Source organism: Colias croceus, chromosome Z (genome assembly GCF_905220415.1).
Source record: "Colias croceus chromosome Z, ilColCroc2.1".
Taxonomy (NCBI): domain Eukaryota; kingdom Metazoa; phylum Arthropoda; class Insecta; order Lepidoptera; family Pieridae; genus Colias; species Colias croceus.
The window spans coordinates 2,424,199-2,444,486 of NC_059568.1; the positions used below are offsets into that span (position 1 = coordinate 2,424,199).

Here is a 20,288-nt window from a genome sequence, read left to right on the forward strand (position 1 = left end):
ATAATTATGTAAGTAAGCGTAATTGAAAAAAGCTAAGCAAATGTGCAGTTCTATCAAAACGAAATAACAGATTAATCTAAGTATTATGTCGCCGTTATAAGGTTACGTTGTTAAATTTTGTTGAACTGTCAAATGTTGCCTATTAAAATGGCTCTTCTATATTCTTATTATATAAATTATTACTTATAATATACCAAGGATGCAATCGGCACTATCCACTATCAAAAAAAAAAAATTCTTTCGTATTTTTCAATAATTATAATAATGTAAGTTTAACAATCTAAAAATGTATGTCGATGTACAACGTAGTGTTAAAGCTTATCTTTCCAAAATTTTTAACCTTATTTCGATGATTCATGTGATACTTCAGGCTAAGTTGTGTAATTATATGGAATTAAAGCCTTCGATTCTAGAAATATGATCTTTTATTTTAATCCCAATCCACTAAAAAAATGAGGATAAAATTTCTACCGTTTAAACGTTTACGCCTTTCGCAGGTCCTTGCGAAACAATACTGACAAGGACGCAACTATTTCATCTATCTATGGACCTATGTGCTAGAGTGAGACATATGCGAAATCCTGCCACACTAGGTACTGACAGTTTTTTCGTTGCTTCGCTGCCGCACGCGAATGCGTAGGTGTACTAAAGGCGTTACAAGACTAATCAATTTAAAATTGAATTAACTGTAACACCGTTATTTAAATATTACAAATGAGGTCTGCTATCTATCTTTTCAGAAGATGTAACTATTTTTGTTGCCAATAGAAATAAAAGCAATAAAATAAATATTTATGAATTGTCTGTCTATATTACACTAGCTGCTCCGTGCGGTTTCCCCCCCGTGGCTTCACTTCTGTTGGTCAAAGCGTGATGGTCTATACCTAGTCTTCCTCGATAAATGAGCTATTTAACAACGAAATAATATTTTAAATCGGCCGCTTAGACTATAAAATAAAAAATGAAACCATAAAAAAACAGCTAGGTTCGTGGTCGAAGTCGTGAGGGAACCCCAGAATACAACGTTTGCTTTATTAAATTATTGTCCCTTAAAGGACTAAAATAGGGGATGAAAATATTACCAGCGATAGAGTCCGCGTGGCATCGCTTTTTGCCAAATAAAACAACATTTTCAAATATTTTTTTAATGCCAAAATAATGACCAACGCATACTACATTACAAAGAAACATTGTAATAGAGGCTGTTACGAACAATATAGTACATTGAGTCAATTTAAAAACGTATTACTAAAAACTAGATTCTCAAAGACAACTCAATTTGTAGAAGATCAAAATTTTCATTTAGAGTATATTCTACACATTTGAAGTGTATAAAAATTACAAATACGTACATAGGTATTGATATTGTTCTTATTTCTTAGGTATTAAATTTACTTTGTAAAGATTAGATAAAATTGTAGCATTAAAATGTAATTGTATACTTACAAAGTACAAATAATTATCTACAAAGTTATATTACGACGAGGCAAAAATCTGAGTTGTGTCTGAGAATTCAGCTTCATAACGAACTTAAATATTTAATATTGTATAATCAAAGTATAAAACCAGAGAGTAAAAAAATAAAACGCCAACACATCCCATTCTATGTTATTATACAAACTCGTCAATGGAAACGGACCTCCAACTATTGTACTCGGATACAAATTCCTTCTTATTTAAGTCGTAAATCAAACATTATATGAATATATTCAAACTTAATTTCGTAAGTATAAAATAAAAAAATAATAAGCACATTCAGGTATTTAACTACTAACTGCTATAAAGTGCACTAGAATTATTAAAAATTAAAAATAATTAAAACTACAAAATGGCAGCTAAGATAGGCCACGTGGTGCCTCATTAACATAAGGTACAAAATAATAAATTTGAGACCATATTCTCACTTCTTGTGAAACGCCGTAAAATAAAGTTAGTTATTTGGTTTCATTTTTGAATGGAATCCCTTACATTTCTTGTCACATTCGCGTAAGCAAAGTTTAATTTGACAAGCGGGAAAAAAATGAAATGTCAAATTGAAAAAAAAAGTGTTGCCAACACTAAACTAAACTTAACAAAATAAAAATACAGGCCAATTTGCCGGAGAGGAATATTTGACAAATAAAAGAATGACAATATGACGATACAAAAATCTTATAATAAAATAATGGCAACACTGCACTCAATTTGACATTCCACAGACGATTGTCCGATTTTGGTCATTTAAATTCAGTGCATATAGCATCGTAAATAAGATATAATTTTATAAGAACAATATTGAAAATGTCATTCAGAGTAAAACTTATAAGTAGATTGCCAATAAGAATAAAAAAAAATCCATATCCAATTTTATTTATGACCATTTCACGATCAATAAACTTAATACATACTGCAGTTCTTATTTTATTCAAATAATTTCGAGTATTGTATTCTTTTAGGAGTCTGTTCTAAAATTCTTAAATTATTAAGTAGAATCCCAAGAAATTCTCTATTAATTTTTATTTAAGCTAATATAATTATAACTGCCCAGGATACATCTCAATTTTTACTACCTATAAATAATTTTCAATCATAATATCATAAAACATTTAATTAAAAACATTACAAACATGAAATATTAGTAATAATAATATAATATATTATGTTAAGCACCTTCACCATCACGTCATCTATTATATACTATATATCATTGCTGTAAATGTATGCTTTTCTATACTTAATAATCAAATACTTTCAAATGGCAGAATGCTAAAAGCAAAAGCACACAGACAGTTGCCATTTATATAATATAAACATTAAAACATTAAAATACAGATAAAAGGTATATAATATATCTATAAATTTTAAAACTAGCAACACCGACTTAACCGAGCTTTGGCGCCATAACATGACAATAAATTTTGAATTACGAACTAAATCTATTAATAAAATCTATAATATAAAAAATTATTGCTATCACATAATAGATACAATATTTTTTTAGATCGATATATTTAAGTTGAGGCACATACATATATTATCGTCCCGAGCGCGGGACGCGAACCGAGTATAACCTATAAACTGTAAACATTACATTTTATAATTATGATGTGCTTTTAGCAATGCTTAAATATTAATACTTAACTTATTTAAAAGCGTCGAAAACAAATTGCCAAAGCACACCGCTACGCAATTGAAATTCCATATAAAATTACAATTATAATAAAATTTACTTTAAATACTGGTTACCTGAAATTGCTCTTTGTCTGTATGTGAATAAGGTTCAAATTGATTACATCGCAGTAGCTTTAAAGAAAAAAAATACTATTTGTTCTGTGCTAACTACAACTAGAGCTAAAATGAATTAAAACGTAACTGCTAGCGACTCTAACACATTTATATTTCATCATATAGCACTTTTGTTAGACGGAGATAGCTGTATATCTAGTGCAAAGCAAGTATCAAAAAACAAAAAAGTGCTGAGAATCTATAAGTGGGAAGAAAGTAACGTGTTAGTAAATATTGCCAGTAGTAAAAATTAGCCGTAAAGTTTGACTTCTGTTTCTACGCAGTTCTTGAATAAGTTGTCTATGTCTTTTAGTGGTTTGTCTTTATTATTGTTTTGAATGAAATCCTCGATCTCGTTGAGACAGCCTTGTTCTATTTCTTGGAGGACTTTGCTTATTTTATCGTCTTTCGCTGTGAGGACATGCTTCATGTGTAGGGTGTAGAGGTGGTGCTCCCGGTTGGGCTGGAATTTATTTTTTATTTTGTATAAAAATATAAATCATTATATTATATAATTCTAAAGAATTATCAACAGGGGTTTATGAAGGTTGATTTGAGAGAAACAATTTCTATGTTCGTTTGATTTACAAAGAACAAAATTTAAAAGTTCAAGACGGATTTGTATGAAATTATATCTTAATATATATTATAAAGGCGAAAGTTTGTAAGTATGGATGTATGCATGTATGGATGTTTGTTACTCTTTAACGTAAAAACTACTGAACCGATTACAATGAAATTTAGCACACATATAGAGGGTAACTTGGATTAGCACATAGGATAGTTTTTATCCCGGAAATCCCACGGGAACGGGAACTATGCGGGTTTTCCTTTGCAAACACGGGCGAAGCCGCGGGCGGAAATCTAGTATTATATAAAAATAAGGATTTCTATAGCTCATCTGTTATTCTATACAAACTATAGCTATAGATGACAGGTTCGTCCGCGGGTGAAACCGCGCGGCACAGCTAGTATAAAAACAATTTTTTTTTCTGATTTAAAGCAGCCGTACACGGGCAGTTCGAGTAGTTAACGGCTGAGCGATTTAAACGGACTGCTCGAGCGGTCGGTCGTTGACTGCTCGAGCTGTCGCTACAAACCGCGCAGTTGACGGCTTGAAGTGGTCGCGACGGCTCGAGCAGTCATGTGTACGGTGGTGAATGAATGTCAATAGTTCACTGTGCGGTCGCGGCTTCAAGCCGTCGGTCTCAACTGAAGCGGTCCGTGTACGGCCGCCCTTAAACTCACCTTTTTAGGGCTGACAGTGTGTGGTGAAATTACCGCGTTGGGGGTAAAAACAAACGGTTTGTAGTACGACACACTTGGGTCGGGGGTCGCTGTGAACCAGTGCACGGATACACCCTCTGTAGTTATTGACGATACCTATGAACATAAACATTTTCAGATTAAAAAAGAGCGCGTGTGCCGAGCACACGTGTCAGAAGTGAAACTTCTTTGGCAAGATTCGCCGTGACGAAATATGGCAATAGCCATGACGCGACCTTAAAATTTTACTCTGAACGCGCCTAGAGAAGTTTCACTTTTTAAAGAAGTAACGTAACAGTTTTCAGTGGTGTGCTAGGTACCTTGGCCAATCTAGCAGCCTCTGGACATGTTACTTTAATTTATATGTCTACTAGCTTACCGCCCGCGGCTTCGCCCGCTTTCTCTAAAACGATTTGAGATTTAAACTATCCTATCTCTCAAGTTGGATCGAACTGCACATGCTGTGCGAATTTTATTATAATCGGTTAAGTGGTTTAGGAGTCCATTGAGGACAAACATTGTGACACGAGATTTATATAATATATTAATTAATTAAGATTAAAATGACACTCCAATAATGTCTACAAATATACATCAAGGTAATAAAATATAGTCTATCGGAGACACTGTCAGCTAGCGGCAACCGGCTCAAAATTCTATATATGTTTATTATTTATTTATAATCATGCTTTTTTGATAATATAGTGAGTGAATAGAGGTCATTAATAGGGGCTTTAACGTCCTCATACTTGTCATGTTACATTTTTAATAAGTTCATCATATAAAAGCGTCACCAACAGCATTCCTCATGACATTGCACTATAAAACCTCTGACGTCATATTTCCTTTTTGTATTAACCTTTCCTGTCACTCAATATGACGTCTGTTACATCATATCTTTTACGTAAGAACTGTAATATACTATGTGCTTATAGTATTAAGTGTCATAAGGTAAATAGTATTATTTTCCTTATAACACAAAGGGGTGTAAGATTTTACATAAGAAAGCATTGTAACTGGTCACTTTTCCTGTTTAATTTGGACGTTTAAATAATTTTTCTTGTCGTACCTGATGTCTTTAAATAGGAAATATCTTATTAACCGCAAGGTCTTTGTCCTTAGACCGAAAGATAATCGACATGGACCTTAAAAATGATCGGAAATAATTCCGTTGCTGTTCCAAGTCAATACTGACCATTAAAATTACTACTGGAAGACGTTTTATGACTAACAACTGTACAATTTTCACTATTTTTTTTTTCTTACCTGCGTAACAAATACAGAGACTAGTTATCCTGATCGGAGGACCCTGGAGTATTTTCAACACAGTCCTACCTAAATATATTACTGGACATACCGTAACTGCTGAACAATTTTGTTATTTTAAAGGCGAGTCATTTTTTTCGATTGTATGTATGTTTGTCGGTATATTATACATGTTTATTTTTTTAGCACGCCCTACCGCTGGATAGATTTTGACTAATGGAGTGTCGTTGTAATCATCACTGTCACTATCTAACACTGAATTTTTCTAATCGGACCAGTAGTTCCTGAGATTAGCACGCTCAACCAAACAAACTCTTAAATTTGTTTGGTTGAGCGCTATTATAGGCTACTTAAATGAATAGTCGGGTTTTCCATACCTGACTTCCCTGCGTAGGAAAAGTGTCATCTACACCGCGGCAAATGCAGCTTTCCTTATGACGAAGTACTGTGAACATATCACGGACGTCGAAGCTCTTGTTAGCGGACAGCTCTGAGAGCAGCCTATGGCCTTCCGCCTGACGTAGCTCATCACCACCCGACGAGAATGCGGTGGTGAAGTCGAATTTACCCTGCAATGTCGTAATGTATGTAAAGTCAAATGGATTTTGGACATTTTTGCTTTGGAATATTAAGAGCTAGCGCGCAAGAGCAACTTTTGTCTCCGCAACTATTTTGTCTCTCCCATCAACTCTATAGGAAGTTGCGTCGCTACGTGCGCGCACTTTACTAGCCCATAGAGTTGATGGGAGAGACAAAATAGTTGCGGTGACAAAAGTTGCTCTTGCGCGCTAGCTCTAACACCTTGGCCACGGGAACCGGCGGCGCGACCGACGGCGCGTCGGGCGGCGCGGCAATTCGCGCGGCGCGGAAAGCACGCCACGGGCAGTTGCGTTCGCCGCCGCGACCAGTGTAGACGAGGAGACGAGATGGCTTTTATATCAAAGTTAGCTCGACGTTAGTTTGGAGATTAGCAGCTTTTTTGCTCAAGATTTAATGTTTGGAAGATATAGTGGAGTACACGAATTAAATAGAAATCGTGTTACAGACGGAGAATTCCACCAAAAATATGAAAAATATAGGCAGCACCCAGATTTTTTTCACAACATTTTTAAACTTATGTTGCGGGTGGCTAGACTTCCAAATAGCTGGTCTATCTAGAATTTCTGCAATAAAAGCTTCCGTCTCCATTTTCGCGAAAAAAAAACAAACTATTTTAAATTAAGTTCGCTCCGGCACTAGTCGCCGCGTCTGCCGCTCGACTCCGTGGCCTGCGCCGTAATAACTCATACATTTGTTTCGATCGCTAGTCGTGCCGCGCGATTCGCTCGGGGAAATTCGCCGGTCGTCTCGCTGGTCGCCGCTGCGCGTGGCATGCCCAGTACATTTCCATACATTTGATTCATTCGCAAGACGCGCCGCCGGTCGCGCCGCGCGAATTTTCGCTATAGCGAATTGTCCGTGGCCAGCACGTAAGGATGGATAGACGAATTTCGCTTGCACTTTGGTGGTTTTATTATAGATATTTTTTTGTACATGCGTACAAAAGTAATCAAGTAGAATTAACCTTGCAATTACGTTTTATTGCATTTTGGTAATCGTTGTTTAGCACGATGAAGTGAGGATAGTCGAACTTTGCTTGAACTTTGGTGTTTTTATTACATTACTAGCTGCTCCGCGCGGTTTCACCCCCGTGGCTCAACTCCTGATGGTCGTAGCGTGATGATATATAGACTAACCTTCCTCGATAAATAAGCTATCTAACACCGAAATAATTTTTTAAATCGGACCAGTAGTACCCGAGATTAGCGCGTTCAAAGAAACAAAATCTTCAGGTTTATAATATTAGTATAGATATGGGCCTGATTGCTCAGGAAAATGAATAATGATATTTGTTTTAGTAAATAAGTTAACTAATTGAATTAATTTATTTATACTGTACTATTTTTATAGTTATTTTCCATTCCCATAAATTATTTAGTATCCGATCCTTTTAATCATATAGTCCAATCGATGAAACCTTATGTAGGTAACATAAAGATATAATCCGAACTTAAAATCTATTGTCACTTTTCCGTAAGCCTGTGTCGTTTTAACTTCAAAGGTTAAAGAAAAAATAAAATGGAATAATTTTCGTTCGATGCAATTGTTATGCAAATAAATGAAATCGCTCACTTGAAATTAATTCTACTTTTCTACGTAGCTAGTTTTACCTACTGTATATTATATTATTATATACTTATAAAACAGTATAATACTGCGACTTCATCCGCATTTTCAGCAAGGTTGTTGTATACCTTGTAGCCTGTAGGTATACGCAAAGACGAAATTTTTATACATTAAAATTTAATTTAATTTTTAATCAAAATGAATATACTATAAAAAAACACTGTCACACGCGGCTTTGAATTACACGAGCGTAACATCAATACAAAATGGGTAAGTATAAAATGGGAAAAACTATTTCTTTTCAGAGCAAACGAAATCGCGTGAGTCAGCTAGTTAATGATAAAATTACATTTCAGCATAAAACGACTTTTTCATAACATGTCTTAATGAACGTGAAATACATTGTCCATTCATATATAAGTTAGTAGTTAGTCCAATCCAATTATTACTTTATCAAGAACTGACGCGGTGCCACAGAATACATAATAGTAGCTAAACGCTACAGAACGGACACTCTCCGCCTCCCGCCAAAATTAAACACTTACCTCACCCCGCACGATCAGACATGTTTTGGTACCCATTTCCCCGCAAGGACGATACCAACGACGTCTTAGACGAAACGCAACGAAGATTGACAACATTAATCAAATTGACTTAAAGTAATTTTATTATTTTGGATTTGTGATTATCGTTTTTCGTAGAAAATGGTTAAATATTGTGCTGTTTACGGATGTATTTCATCAGAAAAAACGCGAATTTTTTTTTACGCTAGTCACAAATGTGCCAACCATAAAGCGTTAACACACACATTTGCAGTCTCTACAGTGTGACTGTCAAAACAATAATTTTGTATGGAGTGTCCGGGGTGTGGCGGTGCTAAAATATTTGTGATGACGTCACGTTGGAATCTCCTGGTAAAAGTGACTAATCAGTCTCTATCTAGGATTATATTCAAAGTAGCTTATCACACATCTATGAGGAAAATTATACTACATTGTAGCTCCCGGAAATACTGTATAGATAATCTGTGCTAAGTATAGCATACGGAAAAGTGCATTAGTAGCACAATACATTATTGGGCGTACAAAGAGTGTATATTTTTCCAATTATTTATAACTAGGGAACTGACAATGGGTTTTTGCAGTAATATGAATGAGCACTGCCTGTATAATCATCGCGCAAATCTATATTTATTCGCGAAAAATACATTATTCGCTACGCAATAACAATGTTCTGTAGTTATGTAATATGTGATGGTTATAGTTTGGTTTTATGTTAGCCAATTTTTATATTTATGAGGGGTAAAATTTAAAAGTATAATGAAGACTGCTATATTTGCTGCTACAAGGACTAGTTGTGCCCTGCAGTTTCACCCGCTACTATCATTAGTCTTGGCATGATGATATATATAGCCTATAGCCTTCCTCGATAAACGAGCTATCTAACACGGAAATAATTTTTCTAATCGGACCAGTAGTTCCTGAGATTAGCGCGCTCAACCAAACAAACTCTTAAGCTTTATAATACACTAGCTGCGCTTCGCGGTTTCACCCGCGTGTCTTTACTCTTACTGGTCTTAGCGTAATGATAATATAGCCTTCCTCGATAAACGAGCTATCTAACACTGAAATAATTTTTCAAATCGGACCAGTAGTTCCTGAGATAAGCGCAATTTCAAACATACAACCAAACAAACAAACTCTTCAGCTTTATAATATTAGTAAAGATCTGTAATCTGTCTCAATTTGCTTGTTAGCAAGATCTGCAAGAAAATATTAATGTCTGTAGTATTATTTTTATAATATTATCTATTTTTTCAAGAAGTGCATAGTTACCTACTAAAAAAAATCATATATCTATCAGATTTTTCTAATTCTATCAAATAAAGCAAAATAGAATTTTCTACAATCTAAACTAAAAGAGACCATTTACCTTGCCATCCCAAACGCCCATCTTTTCAGCTATTTCATACAAATTCTCCGAATGCTTGTCGATTTTCGACTTAATCGTCAATCCATTTGATATGTTCCTGTATCCAGTCTCTACTTTCTCAGCGGCCCATAGTTTCCCGCTCGTTTCCAGTACCCAGGCCTCTTTGGGGTCGGCTATTAGGAAGGAATTGTGGTAAAAGTGACTATCATCGAACTCCGAGCATGGCCCACCTTGGCCATACTTCTCTAGAAGTGTCGTGATCACGTCTAGCGCTTCTTCAGCTGTGTTACCACGCTCTAAGCCCAATCTGTAAAGATTTACGTTACTTTTATATTATTTATTTATTCATTGCTGATTCTTTAGTCTTTACAGCTATTCTTACAATCATTACAAAAGACGCCAAATAACAGGATTTCCACTTATAGCGTTTACAATATGTATATATTGTGACAAAAAAAGTTATTTAAGATTATAGAAATGAAACTTCTTTAGGCTCGTTGATAGAAAAAAATTAAGGGCATGTCATGGCAGTACCGTCACGTCATGGAGTAAGGCGATGATTTTGGCATCTTTGAATCTCGCCAGAGAAGTTTCATTTCTGACACGTGCGCTCAGCACACACACGCTTTATATATATTTTGGATGTATACCTACAGTATAAACTTGGTTCAATAGATAGAGGAAATTCACATGTGCGTATGTATATATATCAATTTACTGATTTATCGTAAAATAGTTAATGATACATTAAATCTAGGAGATAAAATTATTCAATTAAAACCAGATGATGCAATGAAACCGGTATTTATCAAAAATAAGTGGAACTATAGTATAGTGAAAGTGGTTTAATTTTACAGTCTAATAGTAGCAGTTATAACAAGAAGTAACTTAGTAGTAATTATCACTACATAGTACCTCGTGTGTTCATAAGTTTTGAGACGAACTTTGTAGTTAAAAAATAAGATAAAATATCACTGGCTGATATTTTTTTCTTTTTCCAATTTTGAATTTGGAATGTTTACTTTTAATTCCTTTGATTTTCAAATTCATTTCTTTCAATTTTCTCGTGATGGAGGGAACTAAAGAATTACGTGCGACCGTGATTTCGCTGTTTAAGGCGGGGAAAGAACCAATGGAGATTTTCCATGAGGTGAAAATTTTTGGTGTGAGCCGTAACTTCGTGTATTACACTATCAAACGATACATGGAGACTAATTCTTTGCAAGATCGCCAACGAAGTGGCCGGCCACGCTCTGTGAGGACGCCTGCGAATATCAAAATCATCAGAGAGCGACTTCGCCGAAATCCATGTCGCACTCAGAAAAAACTTGCACTGCAGACTGATATTTCGCGCGTATCAATCAACAGAATACTAAAATATGATCTTAAGGTAAAGGCGTACAGCCGTAGGAAAATTCACTTTTTAAACGACCGCCTTCGTAAATTACGACGCGAACGTTGTCCAATACTGCTTAGGAGACGATGCGAGGAAAATACTCTTTACTGATGAGAAAATCTTTACTGTCGAAGAAAAGTTCAACCAACAAAACAATAAAGTGTATGCCAAAAGTAGCAAGGACGTCCCACCTTCAGCACGGAATGTCTTGCGTACTCATCATCCGGCTAGTGTGATGGTATGGTGGGGAGTTTCGTATGAAGGTGTCACTCCGCTGCATTTCTGCCAACAAGGTGTCAAGGTGAAAGCCAAGAATTATCAAAGTGATATTTTAGAGCCTGTTGTGAAACCCCTGTCTCATACTTTATTTCACAACAAGGATTGGGTTTTCCAGCAAGACTCAGCGCCATCTCATAAGGCAAAAACCACCCAAGCTTGGTTGAAGGAGAATTTGCCGGCCATCATTGCGGCTAACGAATGGCCCTCCTCCAGCCCAGACCTCAACCCGCTGGATTATTCTTTATGGACTGAATTAGAGCTCAGGGCCTGCCGAAAGTCCCACCGAAACTTGGAGTCACTGAAGCGAGCTCTTGTCCGAGAGGCAAAGCGAATTCCATTGGAAAAGATTCGTGCCGCTATAGATGACTGGCCAAATCGTCTGAGGGCTTGTATAAAAAATAAGGGGGGACATTTTGAGTAAAAATGAAAGTTTATTGTTTGTTATTACTGACTTAATATGTTGTATAAATTTTAGAATTATAAGTTAAATATTACAAAGGATATGCAACTTTTATTTCGTCTCAAAACTTATGAACACACGAGGTATAAAACAAAGTCACTTTCTCTGTCCCTATGTCCCTTTGTATGCTTAAATCTTTAAAACTACGCAATGGATTTTGAGGCGTTGTTTTTTTTAATAGATTGAGTGATTCAAGAGGAAGGTTTTAGTATATTATTTATTAGGTTTTAGAAAAGCGGGCGAAGCAGCGGGCGGTAAGCTAGTAACTTATAAGTTAAACTATGTAACACAAAGTAGCTAAAATGTCGCTTAAATATGAACATTTTTAAGTGACAGCAGCCAACTACAGACACTCGCAAGTTTGCTTTTAAGATCTTATAGTTTAATCTCAAGGTCTGAAATTTGCTAATTAAGTAGTCTAGCGTTGGAAGTTACAGGTCACAACAGATAATTAATTACTCAGAAGGACAGGAAGCGGAAACACAAAACCATAACAACTATAGTAAAATGCAAATCGAGTTCTCAAATTCGCCATTCGCACTTCAAATTAAAACATGTTAATATTGTTTTCCCTATGTGATGAATAAATGAATGAATAAATGAAAAATTCATTGTCCTATCGCTGATAGCGATCTCTGCCAGGCAACCCAAACGGCAAGGACAAATTCTGAGTATGGTGGATGGTGGTGCATAATAAACTTAGAAGTACAAGAATTTATAATAATAATATTATCCCACCAAAAACATTTTCATGTAAAATGTTGCCAAGACGAGCCCATATGACTCGCACTGTCAAAAAGTTATCAGATCTCATGTAGAGCGAAGCTTCTAACACTACACGCCCTAACTCTACAAGGCCTAACTTCACAAACTCTACACCTTAGTCAAAATATGTGGCTTGGCCATTTCGCTACATTCACATCGGCGTAAGGTGAAAAATTAATTCACTGTGCATTACTTTTGTGTTATACAATAGTTCTTGTAGTAACGAACGGCCAAGCCACATATTTTGACTAAGGTGTAGAGTTTGTGAAGTTAGGCCTTGTAGAGTTAGGGCGTGTAGTGTTAGAAGCTTCGCTCTACATGAGATCTGATAACTTTTTGACAGTGCGAGTCATATGGGCTCGTCTTGGCAACATTTTACATGAAAATGTTTTTGGTGGGATTTCATTTCTTTTTGTAAGTTGTTTGTAACAAAATTTTATAAGTATGTCGATTAAAGTTTTAATTTTTTTTTTAACAAGGAGTACCTATACATATATATATCTAGGGGAACCAAGTTTTAGATTATTAGATTAGACCTCTAGCGTCATCAAAATTTAATTTAAAATTACAGGTCTCATACAAACTCCCATCCCCTAGTTTAAGGGGTTGGGGGATGAAAGTTACAAGTTTTATAATTTTTTTGTTGTTTGTGTGCTAATACTAGCTTACATACAAAATTTCAGCTTTCTAGGACATTAGGAAATACCTTAAGAATTTTGATGATCATCAGTGAGTCAGTGACGAAATTAGCGTTTTTTAGATATAAATAAAATCTGAAGTATAAAAGCTAATGTAATTAAAACTTAATATGTTCAATAAGTCCGCTATTGACAATATATCCCGAAAAATTTGTTGATCTAGCATAATCCAAACCCAAGTTATGAGGGTTCAAAAAAACGTCGAAGCGCTTCGAGAAAAGGTAGGTAGTGCCCGTGCTTGTTCGCTTGGCTCGTCTTGGCGGGGGCACTACCGTGCCCCCAAATGTGCTACAAATATCTGATATTTTTCTTTAACGGTGAAGGTGGGTAGAACCCTAAGAGTACGGAACTATAATAGTCTAAAAAAGATCAAGAGAAGTATGAATCTCAACTAGACTCGAATGTTCTCGAAAGTGTACCCTAAGAGTACGGAACTATAGTCTAAAAAAGATCAAGAGAAGTATGAATCTCAACTAGACTCGAATGTTTTCCAAAGTGTTCATCTTAATACATTTAAATATTTAGGTTTGCCACAATACCGCTGCGTCAAGCATATTTGTCTCTATGTAAAATGTGCCGCGATACGTGACCTTAGTTAAATTTAATTTATTGATACAATTTATACGTGACTCCATGACTTGTTATTTCTTGAGAAAAACCTTATGTTTACGTTGTTTGAATAACCTCTTTAGCACAGTATAGTACATTTTATATAAATATTTTTATTACTTACATAAATTTCGCATTAGCAAAAGGTGTGCATTGCTTTTTTATTACATACTAATGGTCCGCCCCGGCTTCGCTCGTTGTACATGTTTTCTTTCCATAAGAACCATCCTTGTAATTCAAGGAATATTATAAAAAAAGAATTATCGAAATCGGTCCCCACGTTCACGCGTGATGCCGTGACCAACGAAAACGGGTTTCATTTTTATATATTACCTATATAGATTGCTTTTTAATTAAATTTTTAAGGAATATTATGCAATATTGAGAACATTGGTAATCATATTTTCTCACTCCATTACATAAATTACCATAAACTGACGCATGCGCAGTTAACTTCATTAAAAGAATAGAAAAAAGGACAAACAGACAAAAAATAATATACCAACTAGCTTTCCCAACGACACGATCACATGGATAAATAGTATTATATTATTTTTGGCCTTATACATAAATTGCAGTAAATTTGTTCAGTATTCAGCATTTGAATAAAGGAGGAAGACAACTTAGCATGAGGCATGATTCAAACTTATAATTATTCAAGCACATAACTCAAAAAAAAAACACAAAAACATCTATACATATAATAAATCTGTAGAAGGGTCAATTCTGTACATTGAAAATATTGAAAAAATAAATACCAGGGGGTGTTACTGGATCGATACCAAACCCAAATACCTATGTGATTAAAAAAATTTTTGTCTGTCTGTCTGTCTGTCTGTATGTGAAGGCATCACGTGAAAACTAACGGTTCGATTTCGATGAAACTTGGTATAATTATACCTTATTATCCTGGGCGTAAAATAGATACTTTTTATCCTGGAAAAATACGTAGAAAAAAATTAATCTTAATTTTTCAGTTTTATCCATAGACGTTGTTCTGTAGAACCGTGAACACACGTTGCGTATTATTATAGGCCTAGCCGTATTTGGGTCCAATAGATATTTAAAAGATGTCATGGTCAGAGTTACTCAAAATGGAGAAATAAACCATCCACGCGAAGACCGACACCCGCGCGGACGGAGTCGCGGGCGGAAGCTAGTTTATAATAATTATAAAGAGGCTACAGAAAATAAAAAAAAGAAACACAAGTAGCATGGCCGATATCCTATTAGCATTGATTGAATTTCAGTAACGGCTTGACTGAATTGTCAGCTGCTCCCCAAATAAATAAAATCAATAAGAATAAGCCTATTAATTATCACTAATCACTAAATAGTAAACACAACATATCAATTAGTAGGTTACGTACGAAATAATTTATAATACCCTATATTCATTCACCCGTTAAATTTAAAAATAACAAAATGCCTCAGCCCCCGGAATCACAGACACAATAGAAAATCTATTGTGTCTATTCCCGATCGGGCCGCCGTCGGCCGACGCGACGAACCAACAACCAAATAAATGTTTATATTTTCTTCAACATCTAAATGCAATAACAACCACTACAAATTGAGAATAATACGCTAATTATAGCACTGCATCTGTTGAAAAAATTCATAAAAAAATCATTCAATGATTGCGCTGTTACAACTTGCTGACTAGCACGTCGCCCTATTCTCTATACCACGAAGAAGTTTGCTGACTAACGCGTAAGGCTCACCTTACAAGATCCATGCCCAAGAGTCGCTTTTGCCTCGCGTCCCCCTCCCCTTCGTTGTTGTTCGTCCACACCGCCTCGTTGCCAATGACAACGCTCTTGCTGTTCGCGCCCATTTCCGCCCCCCACATCCAGGCGGGCTTGCTGAGTATGACGTCATTTATTGGTACGGCACTCTCGCTTATCGTTATGTAGGTGCACTGTAAGGTGGAATGCAATTAGAATAAGTTTAAACATATTTTTAACAATTATTATGTACTAGCTGCCGCGAGCATTCATCCGCGGCCGAACCCGCGGGCAGATGCAAGTAACATTTCTAATTTCCGTTCAGTGGTTTTGGCGTGAAAGAGTAACAACTATACCGATGATAAGAGAAAATTTTATCGTAAAAGTTAGCTTATTGCAAATCCCTCGGCGAGCATTTCTCGTTTTCCGCAATATAAAATCATCTCTTATTTACTAATAGAAAACATGATCAAGTTACTATGATGGTTTGAAGAGCAAAAACAGATGTAAAAAAAATAATCTTTGAAAAGAAAGATTTCAGAAGTGACTAACTGCAGATTATTTGAAAAAAAATTATAAATATAATATTTAAAAACTAATGAAGATTTGAGCTTTCACAAAGTTCTTCATGCAGGTTTTAGCTCTTGTGAATATTTTTTTAAATAAATGTTAGGGTTGATATCTTTACAATGTAATCTGAGATAGGTTGTCTTGATGCAAAAGAAAATACACTATGGAATATGGATAGTTCACAATAGAGTCATATGCATAAAGTTTAGAATTACAAATCACAACATTATAATATATCAGTTGGTGGTATTCTTAACGTTTTTGATTACATATCACTCTTTTTACTTTAATAAAGTGCAAGACTGCATTTAAAGGTTTGACTGACAACATCTATAAATAGAACAATTGTTATTTACAGTACCTCTCATTAGTTGCAGTAAAATATTGATATAATTACGCTAAGGCTTGACTCAATCTAGTTATGTTTTAAATAATTTTTCAAGATTGTGATCAAATAAAAAGTACAGTAATAATAGTAAAGGCGCTGATGATCGGTTGTTATGGAAATCTTTGGGGGAGGCCTATGTACTGCAGTGGACGTCTTGAAAGGCTTGAATGATGATGATGATGAAAAAGTACAGTAGATCCGCCGTATTCCGACAGTCGTTTTGTAGGGCCTTATCAAAGTATCAAATTTGTCGGATTATAGGGTGCTGCCTAGATATCCCCCTATAAACTCAAACTCAAACATTTATTTATTCTTCTTTATAATTAGAGAAGAACTTTTGAAAGATCAATACATATTTTTAACATTTACCACCGATTTGGAAAGCAGTATCTATGGAGAAGAACCGACAATTAACTCCATATAGTCCGTCACTACATATTTTAACTTAAATATATTTCAGCATGAGCATGGCCTCGGCTTGAAAAATCTTGTTTTAAATGTGAAGCTTTCTATTATTGAAAGAATTATCATGATTGGTCATGTAATTCCAAAGATTGGTATTTACTTGAGTTTGATTTTATGTGAGTATTCATCATACATCGGGATAATAATATAATGAAGAAATCATGTTTAAAATTTGTTCCTTCTCTGTTAGTTTAAATTTTTAATTTTTCAATTCTGAAGATTATCCTCTACAAACAAAGCGAGATACTCTTACCTCTTTAAAATAATAGTTTACTAAATTTAATAATTAAAATCACAAATTCATTGAGGTGAGATCTCATCTGAATTATTTCCATACTTAATAATATAAGATTAATAACAATTTGATGCATGTGTCGCTTGTAAGGTAGGAGTGAATGGTGTACAATAAAAGTTTCTTTCAATTCAGTGGTGTAAATACCTGTAAGTACACCATTTCCTAAATTATCTGTACTTAGTTACTCTAATAAAAATAACAAATTAAAATTGGGCAGTTGCTATTACTAAGAATTGTTAATTATAAATAAATGCTAAAATAAATTTATGAACTTGTTCACAACAGAGTTAAAATTAAAAATTGAAAACAAAAAACTATGTTTCATATAAGAATGATTTACTTTAAAGTTTAAACAATATTCAAGGTAGGTATTGTTATGAACTTTTCTTTCTTCATATATATCATGATTTACTTAGAAATAAATATACATACTTTAATACATGGTTAAACTATATTAGATAATAATAATATATAGCTGGCAAAAAATAGGCGATTTTTTAATTTAAATTTAAATGCCAAATCGTTATAATTTTATTTTTTACGCCGTTACTTTAGGAAATACCCAATTAGAGTTTTTGTATTTACTTCCTCAAAGTATATCTCTAACAAAGATATTATTATGACGTAAAAATAGTATCTAACAATCTAGACATTCAGAACATAATTGCGATCATTAAAATCTAGACAGTTAGACACTAAATCATATGTTTCCAATTTTTTGTAAATGTAATACCTAATAACGTTCTCCAAAAACTCGCATATTTTTGGCGTTTATTATTTCAGCTAACATCTAAAGACATTTATGTTTTGTCGAGGAATTAACACTCTAACAAGGTATTAATTAACGTTACTTACCCTCAACGTTGATTCACGAATTCTATCTTTTACAAAAATCACTTCTTGGACTTCGTTCTGTGGCCGATCGGAATTTTTTCCGAATATTACGGCATTGTTTTTTGTGAAAGGCGGCAAGACTACGAAAGTATCGCACGAGCGCGGAAAATACATATTTTGAATTTTTTATTATAAACTGTTTATTTATTTTCCAAATAAAGAGACCGTACGCTTGCACCGTATACCGACCAACAGACGAATGTTAACGTCAAAATTGACAGATGAGATTTTAAATTTGAAATGAGAATGACAGTTTACACAGATTAGTGTTACTAGCGTTCAAAAAAACTTTTACTGTCATGTCATAAATATTATAAGCACACATATGCAGCTCGCTTCTTGGCAGCTCGCAAGCAGGTCGTTTTCTCTCGTTTGAGAAAAAAATATCAATAATGTAACCACTGTAATGTAACTGTTTGCATGAGAAGACTACAAATTCTTGAAATTTGTAAAGTAGTTTGAGTAGGTACTTTTATAAGGGCTAGTGGCGTCGTGATGACATTTCGCGGCCAGATATGAAACTTGGATAATGTAAAAGAGCAATTATTATAAGTTATGCGTACTACGTTACTAATTATTGCGTACATAATATAATCGTTCATATACATCGTTTTGATTATAAATCTTATATAAATAAAAGAGAAACCTAAAAAACTCATAAAAAAACTAAAGGTGAATCATCAAGTTTCTAGGTAAATGAATAAAACAAAACCAAATAATATCTCTGTTAAATAATACGTTTCGAGATTTATGTCTATTGCTCACGTTATAATATTAATGCTCTTTTAAAACTTCACTGGCCGCGAAAGTTCATCACCAAAGAGTATAAGTAACTATGTATAAGCTTCATCACAACGCGGACGCCAACAGCTTTACCCAAACCCCTGTATTCTTATAATATTATTTATATTAAGAAAATAACTATTATTAGGTATATAGCTGCAGCTGTGATGTATATAGTTAGGTTATTATTGTGTTCCTGCTTTTTACAACAGTTGATGAATATTATTAAATCTTATGTCATATTATTAATTATTATTTTTCGTAATGAATAATGATTGTATGGAAATAAGCTACGTAGCTAACTTATTGGTATGTACATTCTATTGACTATTCTGCTACAAAATGACTTTTACAAAAACTCTTTTCGCATACATTATTTTAATATCAAAAGGCATATGTACGAAGAATCCATTTCAGCCAATTATTCCACCGTAATTAGTCGATGCTAATTGGCTTTTGCAATTTTCGTCGTTAATAAGAAACAGTTGAGGATAATTTGCAATAAATCGATACGCCATCAGGTATAAGTTAATAATTATAAAACCTACTAGCTTTCAGCCCGCGGCTTCGCCCGCGTTTTCAAAGTAAAACCCGCATAGTTCCCGTACCCGCGGGATTTTCGGGATAAAACCTATCCTATGTGTTAATCTAAGTTACCCTGTATATGTGTGATAAATTTCATTGTAAGTAATCGTTTCAGGTAGTATTTGCGTGAAAGAGTAAAAAACACACACACATCCTCACAAACTTTCGCATTTATAGATATTATTTGTCCACCAGTATTATGTTTCATCGATCCTTTAAATAATTTAATACTTAATCGTTTGATATAATTGCGACATAGTTAATTGCACTTGTACACATTTTGCACTGTTTGATTTAGAATTCTTACTTTTCTTGGAACAAGAATTTAATACTAGTTTAATAGTATAATTTTGTTTTATGTTATGCTTTTATGCTGCCTAGGTAACCGAAGGAAAATTTTCAAATTTTCAGTTTAAAATATTATGCCGTAACTAACTAACTCTTAGTTACGCACATAATATTTTTTGGATGGTAATGGAA

At 34.4% G+C, this 20,288-nt stretch overlaps 1 protein-coding gene across 1 annotated transcript; it reads right to left on the reverse strand.

Moving 5' to 3' along the window:
- Positions 1-1,129: 1,129 nt before the first annotated feature.
- Positions 1,130-18,624, reverse strand: LOC123705041 (secernin-3). The gene is made up of 6 exons (XM_045653600.1): positions 18,402-18,624; positions 15,826-16,022; positions 9,895-10,201; positions 6,174-6,365; positions 4,513-4,647; positions 1,130-3,727 (listed from the first exon to the last, which is right to left on the reverse strand). Exons 1-6 carry the CDS (start codon positions 18,552-18,554, stop codon positions 3,515-3,517), a joined length of 1,197 nt encoding a protein of 398 aa, XP_045509556.1. The 5' UTR covers positions 18,555-18,624; the 3' UTR covers positions 1,130-3,514.
- Between the last annotated feature and the right edge of the window lie 1,664 nt (positions 18,625-20,288).

What these genes read in the sequence shown, in the direction of transcription:
- LOC123705041 (XM_045653600.1), bottom strand. Translation starts at nt 18,554, where the DNA reads ATGTATTTTCCGCGCTCGTGCGATACTTTCGTAGTCTTGCCGCCTTTC. An exon ending in TTCGTGAATCAACGTTGAGG is followed by an intron (nt 16,023 to 18,401) that starts GTAAGTAACGTT and finishes TCCACCTTACAG; the next exon opens with TGCACCTACATAACGATAAG. An exon ending in ACACTGTCAGCCCTAAAAAG is followed by an intron (nt 3,728 to 4,512) that starts GTGAGTTTAAGG and finishes AATAAATTCCAG; the next exon opens with CCCAACCGGGAGCACCACCT.